Here is a 16,411-nt window from a genome sequence, read left to right as displayed (position 1 = left end):
TAAGGGAAACATGCTCAGGGATAACCCATGATTTCATGTAGTTTACTTTTCAGTAGAATCTATTATTCTATTAAGGAATTGTTTGATTAATCTGAAAATGTGTTCAGAAATGTGGTTTTCTAGGAGTAGCATGTCCAAATTGGATTCCCGCCATCACAAAGGTAAGCAATGCCTTACTTTTCTCAAAAGATATTCTTTGAGCCTGGGTTTGAAATACCCTCATTTAAGTTGGTGGGTCCATAAGCATAGTGTATATTCTGTGTGGAAGAGGTCAGGAAACCAATACCTTCATCTATAAGACTAGTAGGACTAAAGCTGTTCTAATGAATGAGATAATAGATGCAAAACCACTTTGAATTCTTAGAAAGAGTGATGTTCCACAAATGCAGAGTATTGTTACCGTTTTTATCCTTACTACTAGCAGCTCTTGTGAGCTGTGGACCTCAATGAGGATAATTATCGATCTATTTGTTCTTCTAAGACTACCTATTTTAGTCTCTGTGGGCTTGACTTACACACCACATTTCTTTGGAATCTGTTAAAATTACAGAAGAAATGCTTATTTTAAAAATGCTACTAACTTAAATTTTTATTTCAAGGTGGTAGATTGAATCACAAATCAGACTAAAAAAAAGATATCTTCATACTCTTTAGTAGCCTACCAAATCAGTGACTTGAACCCAGTCCACTCTATCAGTCTGTATTCTAATCAAAATATCAAGAAACAAAGAGGTGACCAGGCAAGGGATATGTCTTTTCCTCTGGGACAGATGTAAATGTACTTCACACTGAAGAAAACTTGGTAGATAGTCCATATTCTTTTTATCAATATAACTACAAGGAAGTTTTTTGATGGTTTTTTTTAACTTTCATGAAGCCTAATTTGACAGACATCTACGTGCCAAGCATTGTGCAGATCATTGGGCATACAAAAATAAAACAGTTCATGACTCTTAGGAGTTTGCATTCTAATGGGGAGGAGGGGAGTGGGTGGTGTGGAATATAATGTGCAAAGATAAGTAAATATTAAACATATATGAAGTAAATACCAAGTAATTTTGATCTGAGAGGAGGCACTAATAGCTGGGAAGATCAGGAAAGATCTTCATCAAGACATAACCCTTGAGCTGACTTTAGAACAGAGTTAGTGATTCCAGTAAGTTGAAATGAGGAAGGAGTGTGTACCAGGTATACAAAAGCAAAGAGGTGGGAGATGAGATGTTATATATGAGGAACATCATGTAGATCACCTTGGCTAAGCCTAAGAGTGTATGACAGGAAATAGTGTGAAATAAGTCTGGAAAGATAGATTGGAGCCAGATCATAAATGTCAAACAGAGGAAGTTGCTTGGGGGAGTGGGGGTTGTTTGTGCATCTATTTGTTTAATCTTAGAGGCAATAGGATTTTCCTGAGCAAATAGAGTTTCCTGAGCAAATAAGTGACTTGGCCTGACCTATATTTTAGGAATACCATTTTGGCAGTTCTGTTGATGATGAATTAGAAAGGGGGAAAGGAATAGAGGCAGGGGTACCAACTAGGAGGCTATTACAGTAAGCCGTATGAGAGGTGATAAGGGCCTAAACTGGAGTGATGGCCACCTGAATGGAGAGAAGGGAACAGATTGGAAAATGTTGCCCAGATAGAATAGATATGTTTTGGCAAGTGGTGATCTTAATGAGAGGGTAAGGAAGTGTAACTAGTTACAGATAACTCCAAGGTGACTGGAAGGATGACAGTGTCCTCAACAGAAATAGGAAAGTTATAAGGAGAGGTGAAATAAAGGTGAGTTCTGTTTTAAATGTGTTAAGTTAAAAATGCCTTTGGGACATAAGGTAGAAATATCCACCAGGCAATTGGCCAAGTGGTTTTGGAAGCTCAGGAGAGAAGAGGGATAGGCATGTAAATTCATTCTAGTTGGGTCTAATCCTTCTTCCACATGACAGTTCTTCAGATATTTAATAGCTAATGATTATATAGCTCCCACTGTGTGCCAAGCAGTTTACAAATATTAACTCATTTGATCCTCTAGGTGCTGTAAGTATCTCCATTTTACAGTTGGAGAAACTGAGGCAAACAGAGAGTAAGTGACTTGCCCAGGGTCACACAGCTAGTGTCTGAGGCCAGATTTGAACTCAGATCTCCCTGCCTCCAGGCCCACCACTCTATCCACTATCACCACCTTGCTGCCCCTGTTTTACTTGAGGATACCAATCATGCCCAACCTAAGTGTTTGCTTCTCTAGACTAAACATTCCCAGTGCCTTCCGATGACCCTCGTATGACATGTACTCAAGCCTCTTTGCCATCCTAGTTGTCCTCACCAGCTTGTTGCACATGCCAGCTTGTCAGTTTCCTTCTTAAAATTTTGTTGATTTGTTTTCAGTCGTGTCCTACTCTCCATGGCCCCATTGGGGATTTTCTTTGGCAAAGATACTGGAGTGGTTTGCCATTTCCTTCTCCAAATCATTTTACAGGTGAGGAAACTGAGGTACAAACAGAGTTTTAAGTGACTTGCCTAGGGTCACACAGCTAGTGTCTGAGGCCGGATTTGAACTCAGGAAAATGAGTCTTCCTGACTCCAGGCCAGGTGCTCTATCTACTGCACCACCTAGCTGCCTGGCACAAAACACCCTGCCACAGAAATGCTAACAGGCAGCTCAGTAGCACAGTGGATGGAGTGCTTGGCCTAGAGTCAAGAAGGCCTGGGTTCAAATCCAGCCTCAGACACTTGCTAGCTGTGTGACCCTGGACCAGGCATTTAACCACTGTCTGCCTCAGTTTCCTCATCTACCTTGAAAGCTGAGATAATAATAGCACCTACCTCCCACGGTTATTGTGAGGATTAAATGAGATAATGTCTTAAAGTGTCTATCATAGCACCTGACACATAACAGGAACTTAATAAACGCTTATTCCCTTCCCTTTCCCTTTCCCACATACGCCTTTATCCAAGTCATTAACAAAAATATTAAATAACAGATACCTACACTACGAGCCTTTTAAGGGAACATCCAGCCATTAATGACTGTCCTTTGGGTCTGACCATCCACCCAGTTCCAAATCCACCCCACTATACTATCTTCCAACCCACATGTCTCCATCTTTTCCATATGAACAGTGAGGGACGTTGTCAGATGCCTTGCAAAAATCTAGGCAAAGTATATCCACAGTATCCCTTTATCTATAAGTTGAATAACCCTATTAGAAAATGAAAGGGGGCCAGTCTGCCAGGAGTTACGAAGCCTTGCTGGCTCTTTGCCATCACTGCCTCCTTTTCTACGGATTCACTAACCAACCCTTTAATGATAATGTTCTGGATTTTTATGAGGAATCCTAAAATACCTTCGATGTGCTCTTAAAGTCCATGGACTCAGCCAGAAATTGAACTACGAAAATAAACTATTAAGTTGGCTCTCCCAAAGGGTTAATTCTACCCCCAATGCTGTATCACTTACCCAGATGACCACGGTAACAGTTTATGGCAGCCCAGGCTTTAGGCAGGACTTAGCATCCCTCTCCCAATTTCTGGATTATTACAGATTTCTTGGCACCCTCCATCTGGGTTCCAGTAGTCTTTGAGCCAAGTCCCTTGGATAGGAGCTTAAGCATCCCAACTGACACATCCACGTGACCCATCACATCTGCCTGCACAAATAGGATATGTGAAGTCACTGGCTCCAGCCCAACTCTGTTATACTTACCCTGACAATCTTCAGGTTTTACTAAATCTATTTTCTTTTCACTATCACTTTTTTCACTTCCTAATTAGCAGAGAGTGACAGGAATCATTGTGGACTTTTTAATGTATCTTAAATACTTATTTCTCCTGCTGCCTATTTTTAAAATGTCAGGGGAACCTCACCATGTGGTTTATTCAGCTGAAAACCTCTGCCCTAGTGTTATTTAAAGAGCTTCTTCTATGCTTGCAAATACATATGAGGAAGCATGGTACTTACTCTAGGAAGTGCAGCAATGGAAATGGTCTGGCCCTGGTGAAGCAAGACTCATGAAAGAAGAGGAATGATTTCTGAAAGTGTTATAAGGTACCTCTTCCACCAATTTCAACAGCTGCTCCTGAAATTTAGGAGGATGTTCAGTATGCTTGAGATTAATACAGTCACCACAATATCATCCATAGAAAGAGACCACTAGAGAATCTCACAATCTATCAGGAAAAATTTTGTTCTCTATAGTAGACCATTCAAGAGAGTAGTGAATACCTTTGTTAAGCATATATCGCTGTTTTGTCCCATGCTTAATGCCAATAATCAGATCATTAACTACTTATTTCTGTGGTTTATTCTCTCAACATATGCATGGGGGCAGCTAGTTAGAAGGGAAACATTAAAGCTGTATTTAAATCTACAAATCAATTTTTTTTGGAATAGTAAACACATTGGAATCTTACCTTTTAGGCAGTTTTGTGACTATGACGATGTGGTCTGCCATAGAAAGTTTTCTGCGAAAGATTATCTCTTCCTTTCATATATAGTCCAAGAGAAGAGGTACCTTTAAAATATGCGTGAGTCATTTTCACTGAGGTGTTGAATTAAGCATATGGTCACTGAAGTCCTCTCGATTACCTTTAGTTGTAAATAAAATGTCTGCTTATTTCCAATCATTTGGTATCTTTCTTCTTTGAGATAGATTGAAAATTACAAATGACATTGCCTGAAAAAATAGCAAAACAGTGGGAAAAAATCCTAAGTGCACCAAAAGCTTAGTGTGATGCCCAATTAAACCATATCATCCCAAGAACACTTATAGATGGAAGTAGAAGGAGGACAACAAATAAAAAGATACTAAAAGATATTGGTCAGCATTTCTATAGCAGTCTTGTTGTTGTTTGTCCTTTGTTCTGGAAGAGGACCATGACATCAGGAAGCTGATGCCGTGACTTGAGAGTGAATTGGATTTAAGTGAGGAAGGGCTGTGCAAAGTCACCAGCCTCTCTCCTCCAGAGCCATCTGGGTCCAGTGGTGAGAATATAGATCGGGACAACTGGAGATGGCCAGGATGCAGTGCGAGACCTTGGCCTTTTTAACTAAAGTCTTTCCAAGGTCTCAGTTTGACTGAGGCAACGCCCATTCAGTGATTAAGGCTAGGTAAGAATGAGGCAAAGAGTGGCCTCTTTGATCTAGTTTTAAAAAACAATCCATCTGGGAGGGGAAGACCCTCAGGGTCTCTGGCCAAAACAGAAACAATTGGTACAGCAATCTATTCTCATCATGGATGACAATGCAGCCAACTTGGACTCAACCTTCAAAACCAGATGAATCACAGAATTTTAGAGATGAAAGCAACCTCATCAGCCATCTGCTCTAATCCATGCCCCACAAAGGAATCCCCACTATAACAAACACAACCACTGCTCATCCAATAACCGCTTCAAGACTTCAAGCCCACAAGAACTCACTATTTCCTAGGGCATTACATTCCACTGAGCTTAGAAAACTCTAATTGTTAGAAAGTTTTTCCTAATGTTAAGCCCAAATTTGATGCTTTGCTACTTCCACCCAATGGTCCTGGTTCAATCTAGGCCTAAATAGAAAAAAAAATCTAATACCTTTCTACATGTCAACTCTTCAAATACCTTGGACACAGTTTTCGGGTCCACCCTGGGTCTTCTCTTCTTGGGACTAAACATACTTTAACTAGTCTACATACAACGCCGACTCTTAGCCCTTCACCGCACTGGTTGCTGTCCTCTGAAAAGTCTCCAGACTATCAGTATTCTTCCAAAACTGAGGACAGCGCTCCAGACATGGTCAGGACAGGACACTATGCAACTGAATTATTGCTTCCTTATTCCTAGAAGCTATGCATCTCTAATGCAGCCCAAAACATTGTCCAACCTTTTCCCACATCACACAGGGAACTCACATCAAGCTTTCAGGACACTAAAACCCTGGGCTGTTTTTCAGACAAACTGATGTATAATTGTACCTCTCTCCCTCTCCCCAATCGAGTACACATCAAGTGTCTTGTTTTTTTTAAAAAAACCCAAGTATAAGACTTTACATTTATCCTTATTGAATTCCATGGTATTATGTACCATAATCTTATCTCAGACCCTGGGCTCCTGTTTGCCTCAGTTTCCTCATCTGTAAAATGAGCTGCAGAAGGAAATGGCAAATTCTCCAGTATCTTTGCCAAGAAAACCCCAAATGGGGTCACAAAGACTAGGACATGACTGAAAATTGTTTGAACAGTACTATATCAGGAACTAACAAGGGCACTTAAGAATGGCAGGAAGAGCAGACCAAGTTCATATAGAAGTAATCCATGAAGTAAAATTTTTAAACACTGAGGGGTCAATTTTTGAGATATCTCAAAGTATACATCAAATATACATAAAAACAAAATGTTAACTATATCACCTGTTTTAAAAAATAGACTAGCAAAACTTGCCTTATGTGAGGTGAGATTTCATGGTTTATAGGATTAAGAATCTTTTGTTTTCAGATTCATCACAGGCCTTTCAAGTAGGGTACAAGGAGAAAGAGCTAGGGAAACTTCACAGGCATGCTGGCACAATGATGCCCTGTTAATGGAGCTGTGAATTGGTCCAGCCATTCAGGGAAGTCATTTGGGACTGTTCCCCAAAGGTTACTAAACAGTGCCTACCTTTTAAACCCCAAAGAGATTAAAGAAAGAGGAAAAGAACCTGTGCATACAAAAACATTTATAGCAACTCTTTTCAGAGTAGCCAAAATTTGGAAGACAGGGAATGTCCTCTCATTGAAGAACGGCTAAGCAAATTGTGATATGTGAATGTAATGGAATTATGCTGTAAGTTCTGCCAAAATAAACAGTAGTGGCAGAAAATGGGAAGACCTCTATGAATGATGCAGATCAAGTAATCAGAACCAGGAGGACAATTTATACCATGACAACAACATTATAGAGAAAAACAACTTTGAAAGACTTTAGAACTTGGATCAGTACCATGATAACTCACAAGTCTGGGAGAAAGAAGATAAAATATACTGCCCACCTCCTTCCAGAAAAGTGATGAACTTAAAATGCAGAGAGAGAGAAATATATTTTCAGGCATGGACAATGAGGGAATGTGTTATGCTGAACTATGCTAGTTTATGATGAGGGTTTTATTTTTCCAGGATTGTTGTTATTGTTTTTCATTTAGGGGGAGAGTATGTCAGAGAGACAGATTACTAATGCTCATAGAAATAAAAAATAAACAAAAATAAACAAGTTTTAAAGGAAAATAAATACTTTCCACCAAACCACCATGCTTTTCACAATCAGAGATGGTACAAAGAACATTGGACTTGAAAACAAACCAGTGTATGAGGCTGGCTCTGATATCCACTGCCATGAGACCATGGTCAAGTAAACTTTCTAGGCCTTAGTGTTCTCGTCTCTAAAATGGGTATAACGCTTTCCATACCTGTGATGAATGCGTTCTTTTTCAGAAGACATAAAAGCATAACAGGTTATAGTTATTTAGCATTGTCAGGTTTGCAAAACAACGTTACACACATTGTCTCGTTGATCTTCACTGCCATTCTCTGAGATAAATGCTATTATTATCCCCTTTTTACATTTAAGGAAACTAGGGCTCAGAGTCCCCTAGGATCACCCAGGTAGTAAATATATGAGGTGGAATAGAACCCAAGTCTTTCTGCCTCCAAGTGCAGCAGTATATCTACTACTCATGCTGACCCTGCAAAACTGTAAAATACTTCCTGTGTGCTGTTATTAATATTACCAGGTGTGCTATCTAAGGCTTCTAATTCTTCCTCTTCCTTTTCCCAAAATCAAATTCAGATAATGTGTTAACAACCAAAGGAAGCTAGACCCTTCATCTTTCCAGTTGTATTATGTGAAGAAGTTAAATACAGAATGCATCCTGAATTGTATTTTAAAATGCTACCCTTTGTTGAATTAAATGTAGCAGAAAAAAAAAATTAGATTATTTTTCCTTCAATGTAAAGGTTGACCGAGCCCCCTGTTGCTCTATAGACCTTGTAAACAGTTTCATATAAATGGCTTGTGTGCCCTCATCATAACCGTGAGCATCCCAGAGTTTTCTGTCTTGTTGCCTCTGGGCATGGAATGGCATTGCTCATTTATTACACACATGGCCTTCTGTGAGCCTTTGTTGGACATTCATGTCAACGGACAGCTGCACCAAAGCTGCAGAAGCATGTGCTTTGTTTTGATTTATGGTTGAAGCAGCTGCATTGAAGCTTTTAAAATGAGCCCATAAGGCACTGCAGATGTTGAATCCAGGTGTGAGAAATGCTTCACCCTCCAAGGTGATAAAGACTATAGATCTGTGAAACCCTCAGGCATCATTGGAATCCTGCTGAGAATTTTGACACATTTCAAACTACAATGAGCCTATCAAAAAGTGGGTCTCTGGGATATTTGTTTACTTAATAAAGAGTATATAGCAACACATCTATATCTATGCATATTTTAGGATAGCTTGTGAAAATCTGTCCATTTGAAAATTAGCATTTCTCTCTGTGAATAGTTACAAGGTCCTCACTCAAATGTAGAGAACTATTTAAGGAATTCCAGAGTATCAGGGATATTGTGATGAAAGGGCCCAAAACATCCTCCAAAGGAAAGCTCCAGGAACTTAACAGTAGACAGTTCCATCAGCAACACTAATGGAAATGAGAGATCTTTTTCTTAACTCCAGAGGTTCTTAAGGTTTTTTGTGACATGCACCCCTAAAGAAGCCTGTGGACTCCTTCTCAGAATAATGTTTTCACATGCACAAAACAAAATAACACGGGATTACAAAAGGAAATTAATTGTATTAAAATACAATCATCAATATAGATATGTGCATGATACATATATAAATATATCTCTATATAGACATAAATAGATAGATGATAGAGATAGATAGATAGAAAAACATAGTAGATAAATTTAGAAAAAATAGTTCCCAGATCCCAGATTAAGAACTTCTGCTTCAAACCATTACTTCTTTCAAATACTTGCCCCCTGTGATGAGGCATCTAAATAAAAACACTATCAGGAAGCTGTTTAGAGAATAGCATTTAATTTTACTTTTACTACAATGAAAGTAATTTCAAAGTATTAGCTATTTAGAGGTAGGGAATGCACATAGCTTAGTCTATCACAATGCCCAATGTGGCGTGACTTCTGCTATGAATTCCCCTCTGCTTCACATGCCTCCATTACAGGCTGCTCCACTCAGCTTTTGATGAAGCTACCTTCTTTCCAGCTATACCTCAGAAGCAACTCATATGAGAATGTAAGCTCTTTAAGGACAGGGACCATGTGTTTCCCCAGTGCTTGGCATAGTTTATGGCATATAGTAGGCACTTAATAAATGTGTGGTGACTAAGTAACTGACTTTATAACTTCCTCCTTTACTTTTTCTATGTACTTTTTCTTCTACCCTCTGTTTTATTTGCCTTCTGCCTTTTATTTCAGCAGGCCAGCCTCACTTAGTGACTCACAGATGTAAAAATGTTGCCGAGCATTCTGGAAAACAATTTGGAACTATATCCAAAAAGCTATTAAACTGTGTATATAATCTTTGACTTAGTGAAAGCATTACCAGAGAGCAAAGAAAGAGAAAAAAGACCCATATGTATGAAAATATTTATAGCAGCTATTTCAGTCATGGTAAAAAACTGGAAACTGAGAGAGCAGCCAACACCTGGGGAATGGCTAAAAAAGTTATGGTATGTGAATGTGATGGAATACTATTATGCTATAAGAAATGATGAAGGAGATGGTTTTGGAAAAACTTGTGAAGGTTTGTATAAACTGATGCGAAGTGAAGTAAGCAGAACCAGGAGAATAATTTAAACTGTAACAATTTCAAAAAGACAAACGACTTTGAAAGATTTGTAAACCAACCACAATCCCAGGGGATTCATGATAAAACATGCTACCTACCTTCAATAGAGAGGTGATAGACTCAGAATACAAACTGAGGCATACACACACACACACACACACACACGCACATGCACACGCACACACACACAAACACACACATACACACACGTGTGTGTGTGTATATTTGTATGTATATGTGTGTATGTAGATATATATATGTATATAGACATGACTAATGCATGAATTTGTTTTGCTTAACTATACATGTTTGTCACGGATTTTATGTCTTGCTTTCTCAAGTGTGGAGGAGAGGGAGGTGGGAGGGAGAGATTTCAGCGATGAAAATAAGATAAAATTGAGTTTTTTTGAAAGGGTACAGAAAAAAATTTCCAAGCTTGTTAGAATGCCAAATTTATTTCCAATTGTTAGCTTAACTCTTCAGGTAACTCAGCAACCAGAGTAACATCTATCCTCTCAAAACTAAGCAGACTTCATTACTGTGCCGTTGCCCAAATGTCTATCTCCCTACAAAAACCATATATATTAGATGCACCTTCCAGAAATAGAGAGTGGGAAGGGGAAACCACCATGAAATGGGAAATTGGGGAGTACAGGTTATTGGAATGTCCAGAGTTCAGAGATGAGAACAGTCAGAGTGGGAATGCAGACAACAGCGAGGCATGCTGCAGAGGCATCTTGTAAGGGAGAAAGACATCAATTTCTGAGGCCAGTATTCATGTGAGTTAGTAACTGGTAAGCAAAATAAACAAAAATAAAAGGATAGAACATTTTCCTCTTCATGAATTTGTGGCTAAATATATCTAAAGCTTGTTGTCCCTTTTTCCAGGTTGATGCTCATGGCAACATTCTTCTTAGCACCCTGGAAATAAGAAACGAAGCCAGTGGTTCAGAAGTGCTTACAAGTGCTAGTGACCCCAAAGCCACCATGTATTCCTATGACAGTGCAAGCATACAGTACCGAAGGCCCCCCACCAGCAGAGAGGCCTATGGCCGAAGTGCTTTGGATCGGCATGCCATTCACAACAAGGGGCGTATTCGGAGACGAGCATCACAGCTTAAGGTCAAGATCCCGGATTTGACTGATGTGAATTCTATAGACAAGTGGTCAAGGATGTTTTTTCCAGTCACTTTTTCTCTTTTTAATGTTGTCTATTGGCTTTACTATGTGCACTAAATTCTGTAATGATAACATAATTTAGATCATTATCCTCCTCTATTGTTTTTTCTAATCTCACAGGTCCCTAGCAGCTACACTGCTATATTTTTAAGGTAAGATATTCAGCTATCCACTTGGTTTTAGTTCCTACATATCAGTTTTATTACTGTACCATGTTTACTTCAAATAAGAACAGTATTTCCCCCCAGTACATTTCGGTCCAGATTATTAGCTCTTTGGGAGCAGCTTTGAAATAATCATTATTTATCATCATGTTTACAAAAAAAATGACAACAACAGAAAGAGAGATCTAGGGCAACTTTTCCTAATATCTCTCAATTTGATTTTCTCTCTCTTTTTTTAAAATGAAAATGAAAAGAAAACCTTGCTCTTTTCCTGTACTGCTTCCTGGTGATCTGTAACATCATGCTGCCAAAAAAAAAAAAATTCTAATGTCTCAGAACAAGCCATTGACAAGTTACAGATTCTCAGGAAATCTCTGTTCCCTCCACCCCGCAACAGAGGGGAAAACAAGGAATCCCAAAGAGTGAGAAAGATTCTCCCACCCACCCCCCTCCCAGAATCTACTCTATACCTAGTGTGAAGGGTTTTGTAGTCTGTAGGGTGGAGAGTAGAGGAGGTGGGGGTGGAACGGGGGCAGAGATGTCAGCAATTTGCCTTTAATTGTGCTTGTCCCAAGTTCGTATCAAGGTCCTGCAATTCCCTGCTTAAATGATGTGCTATACCTTTAAGCCAGATCCTCTGGAAAGGACTTATCGAGAGGACTGTCAGGCAAAATGTAAATTAACTTTAGATCCAAGCTTGTTTGTTATTGTGAACATCTTTTCCTCTTCTGACTTAGAAAATTTTGTGGCATGATGCCATTTTTCTAAAAGACTATTTCAACTGAAAAGCCCTTGCCTCACATCATTCATCCCTTCCTTGATGCTCTCCTATCATATAAAGTTCCTGCTCCAGATGAGAGGGAAACATAAAAAGACAGAGACACACAAAGAGATAGAGAAAAACAGAGACACACAGAAAGACACCAACTCAGACACAACCGGAAAAATGGACACACAGATACATCAAGAGGCAAACACAAAGAAAAGCACACATAGAAGCAGAGAGAGGTAGGAAAAGGGGACAGGGAGGGAGAGAGAGAGAGAGAGAGGAAGTCAATATTTTATTGAGAAATAATTTCCTCCTTTCCCTAGGGGAGGCAAGATGTATGTGCTAAGAAGGTATGTGAACTGCAAAACATATCATGAAAAAGTAGGTATTTCTCAGTGTTTCAAGAAGCATTATGTAAGTCATGCACTGGTTACAAGGTTCGGAGGGATCAGCCAAGAGTTCTGAAGCAGGATGCTAAGGTCATTTCAAGGCATTAGCTTACTGCTGGTTAGTAAAATAAATGTAAATATTCTACATGTGCTCCAGAGTATAAAATGTAAAATGAATACTCCAGGACAGTCCTCAGAAAACCAAAAAGAATGTTCTCCTATTCTATTGAGAACGTATCTCCACATTCAGAAGACCTCATTGAAGCACGGTTAGTTTCAAAGGAAAAAAATTGTCTGTGGGCCTGCAAAAATGGCCTTCTAGGAACAGGAAGGTATCACTTCAAGTCCACCTCTACACTGGAGGGGGGAAGATTCTCCTTCTTTTCCCTGCCCTACTCTCAATTCCTCACCATGCCACTCCCTCCTTCCCATACCTAACTGAAGGAGAGGTGGCCGCTACTTGCCAAAGGCATGAAGGTGTTTTCTTGGTGGCCCTGCCTCCTTCCCCTCTCCTTCTCTCTCCTTTTTGCCTTCAGCTTTTCAGAGCCCTACCACTCATACAGATGGGATCCTTTCCCTCTTCCTCATTTCTTACACACAATGGTACATACAGATGTCGTTAAACATTCTTAGTTACCTTTAGATCATGTCTAACCCTGGGAGAATCAAGGCTGAACATTATTGAGAGAATAAATATTTAGCCTTCAACTGGTCATTTTATTCACATGCTTTAAAGTGACCATAACCTATTAAAATGCTTAAATGACAGAAGGAGCTGGAAAAAAAAGGAATATGGTATGGACTAACTATGTCCTGCTACAGCCTTAGAGATAGACATCCAACTGCTCAAATTTGCCAAACATTGCAGTAGATTCTCCCAGTGTAGACTCATCATAGAATAAATCTCTCACATCATAGATGTTACTGCACATGCATTCCTCTGCATTCATGTTACTTTGGCCATAACGTTACACATGATGTGCATTACACTTACCAGCTTTAGGAGGCAGATACTCAGGTAAAAACATGTGTAGGGCTGGAACTACCTGGGAGAGCTTTGCCTCCATTCTCTTTTGCCAAATAGAAACAGGAGACTGGCTGGTCATGTTGCTGGTGGAATGAGGCAAAATGTTCTCACAGTTCCAACCTTTCTAGTGCTTTACACTGGGAAATAGGAGAAGGAAATATGTCATATGTAAAATGACACTGGTTCATAGGTCCAAGGGTGGGATTTTCTTAAATGAACATTATCTATGATACTTGGAAATGTTCTCAAGTACATTCCGTCTTTCTGAAGTCGGTGACTATTTTATAACATCTGTTTGAGAAGCTTAATTACAACTTGCCAAATGAAAAATATATTTCTAATGCCAGACAGAAAGAATCTCCAAGATATCTTATAATGATGTCTATTCTTTAGCATCTTACCAAAGGGTGATGTTCCACTATCTTTTCTAAACCAAGTATAATCAAAAAAGCATTTGTTTTGGTTCAGTTGGCAATTGTGGTGATGGGAATGACAGAATAAAATGTCTCAAGAATGAAAAATCATGCCAAGATAAAATTCTAAGAGGAATGTGGAATAATACCTTAGCAGCCTCTAGCAAGGCAGATGTAAATGCTCATGTAAATTCTGTACATAGTTCATTGAAATGTTCTGTCATCTTCTGTTGTATGTGGTTGACCATGGCTTTGAATGGATGCTTAAAAAACCTGAGACCTGTAAATAATGTTCACATGTTCTGACGGCTGCTTTCAGTGCTAGCCCGCATTGTCACCATTCGGGCCCAAACCAGAATCTTTCAGCTCTTGTTCATTCTCAGCCATTTTCTGGTGCAGTTCTGTGATCCTGCTACAAGACATCGCAAGGTCCATGTGTTCAGTGCCTCCTCCTTCCCCCTCTCCCACTGGCTGGGGCAGTGGCTGTTGAGTGTGTCTAATGGAGATGGGGGGAATTAGCAACACCAGCAGAAATTGCTAGGCCTACCAGCCACTGCTAGTGCTGCCTCATGGGAAGTGAAAGTTTATTTAATGGCTATTTGTTTATCCAGATCTCAATTATCAGTGCTTACTAAAGGGGGTCGGGGATGGAATGAAAAATTGAAATCTACAAATAATCCAAAGCCTTGTTTTTGCCAAATCTTTGGGCTTCTATTGTTCTCCCCATTCAATTTCCATTTTTTTCCACCTGATTTACTAACTAGGAGCCAAAAGAGAAGCTTTTAGTTTTCTAAAACCTTTTGGTTTTTCTTACTATCTTTATAAAAGTTTCACTAGGATTGATAATAAAATGTTAAATGCTCAAAGACAGAAGAAAAGGGAAGAGAAGAAAAGGATGTGGAATCCATACAGATCCAAAGGTATCCACAAACTAGATAATCCAGTCATAAGAAAAGATGGATGAGAAGTTGTCTGTGGTCCTGTAATCCATCCAAGCCCCAATGGAGATGCTCGTTCCAGAGAAATGCACTATTTGAATGTATCTGTTTTTGTAGTATCATAGAAAAAGCAATAGATTTAGAGATAGAAGACTTGAGTTCCAATCTAGGGTTTACCATGTAACCCAGTGAAAGTCACTTCCCCCGAGTGGGGATCAGTTTCCTTTTCTGTAAAATAAAGGGGTTGGATGATCTAAGGTTCCACATAATTTCCGTATCCAGTTACATCTCTGTCATAACAAGTTTTTTTGGCATGTGAAGGAAAGATTTAGAGGAATGCATTTTGACTCTACCTCGATGAGGGTATATAAAGGGAACTCAGATTGATTGACAGCTGTCAGTTCTCAACCGGTCTATACAATCCGAAAACTGCTTAGATTTTTCTAGGTATTTAAACATAAAAATTTAATAAGATAATAATTGTGGGCTATAAGGATGCTAAGACTAAAGATGATTTTCATTTTTTCTTTCTCCTTGAATTTTCATATCCAAAGGTTATTCATATCCAAAGAAGATAGTAGTTTCTGGCCTACCCTGCCCCCTAACATATATCTGTCCTCATCCTGGAGTAATAAAAGCTCATCAGAAAAGTTAGTAGGGTAAGCTATGAGGAGGTGGGGGGAAGGTGGTTGAATTTGTGGTCCAGTTTGGCAGGACAACTATGCTCATGCAACAAATCTGCCTGCCTTGCCTGCCACATAGACAATCAAAACTGAACATCCAAATAACAGTATATTTGCCTCAGGTAGACATGGTCACAAGATCAAAACCATCACTGATAGAAGCTGGAGAGTACCCAAGGGCACCAATGGTTAACACCCCGCTTTTTTATGAGGGGTATACAAGCAGGGGTATCTTGTGACACCCCACTTTTCATTCCCATGCTAAGAAACCATTAAAGGGAGGAGGGAGATATATTTCCAGGCATGGCTTTTTTTTCTGAATGCCAATTATTGAAATTTTAAAACTATATATGCATATTTAATCCACTTGGCTTCTATAAAGCATTTCCTTTCTGAGATCATCTTTCCTGTACCAGTTCCTTGTCTGGAATTTGTTTCATTTCGCCTCAGGTAACATGATTGAAAAGACTTATTTTCTAAGGGGATTTTTTTTCTTTTTTCTCATTCCCAGCTTTCAGAAAGTATCTTACAACTCAACCCATGAGCATCTTTACTTCATCAGGTTTGGATATCTTCTAGTCATACATAGTCTTCACCAAAAAAAAAAAGGCTTTTTAAAAAATCTCCTCAGACTCCTGCCTCAGTTGCCTTATACTCTAAGTAGCTACTTTTAAAACCTTTGGGGGGTGGCATGCGGGACTACATTAGTCACTACCACAGCCATTCTCTTCCATATTATTTCTGTGTATTTCTACATATATGAGGAGTGCCCACCTCCTCGAATATGTGTGTGTGTTAAGAAACCTCCTATTTCAGTCCAATTCCAAATTAAGTGGGAATATCCTTGCTTACCCTACACTAAGTCTATGGGGACCCATGGGATTTATACCAGATTGCTGAAATGTCCACACAGATATTCCCTCTGAGGTTCCTTCTATCTCTAACCCAATGATTCTATGACAACCTCACCTTGAATCAGCAATTTCATATATGTAAATAGTACTGTGAAATAATGCTATATCTATCCATAATTTA

The 16,411-nt window shown here is 39.2% G+C and overlaps 1 protein-coding gene across 1 annotated transcript in view; it reads left to right on the top strand.

The window, feature by feature from the left end:
- Nucleotides 1–11,395, top strand: part of LOC118855554 (gamma-aminobutyric acid receptor subunit beta-1) — a 92,811-nt gene extending 81,416 nt beyond the window's left edge. The window contains exon 6 of the mRNA XM_036765675.1: nt 10,703–11,395. Coding sequence (XP_036621570.1) covers nt 10,703–11,050 — 348 coding nt within the window. The 3' untranslated portion in view covers nt 11,051–11,395. The remainder of the gene's footprint in view (nt 1–10,702) is intronic.
- The last annotated feature ends 5,016 nt before the right edge of the window (nt 11,396–16,411 follow it).

This window comes from Trichosurus vulpecula, chromosome 6 (genome assembly GCF_011100635.1).
Source record: "Trichosurus vulpecula isolate mTriVul1 chromosome 6, mTriVul1.pri, whole genome shotgun sequence".
NCBI lineage: Eukaryota > Metazoa > Chordata > Mammalia > Diprotodontia > Phalangeridae > Trichosurus > Trichosurus vulpecula.
The sequence above is the reverse complement of the archived record's forward strand: the minus strand, read 5'-3'. Positions and strand labels throughout refer to the sequence as shown.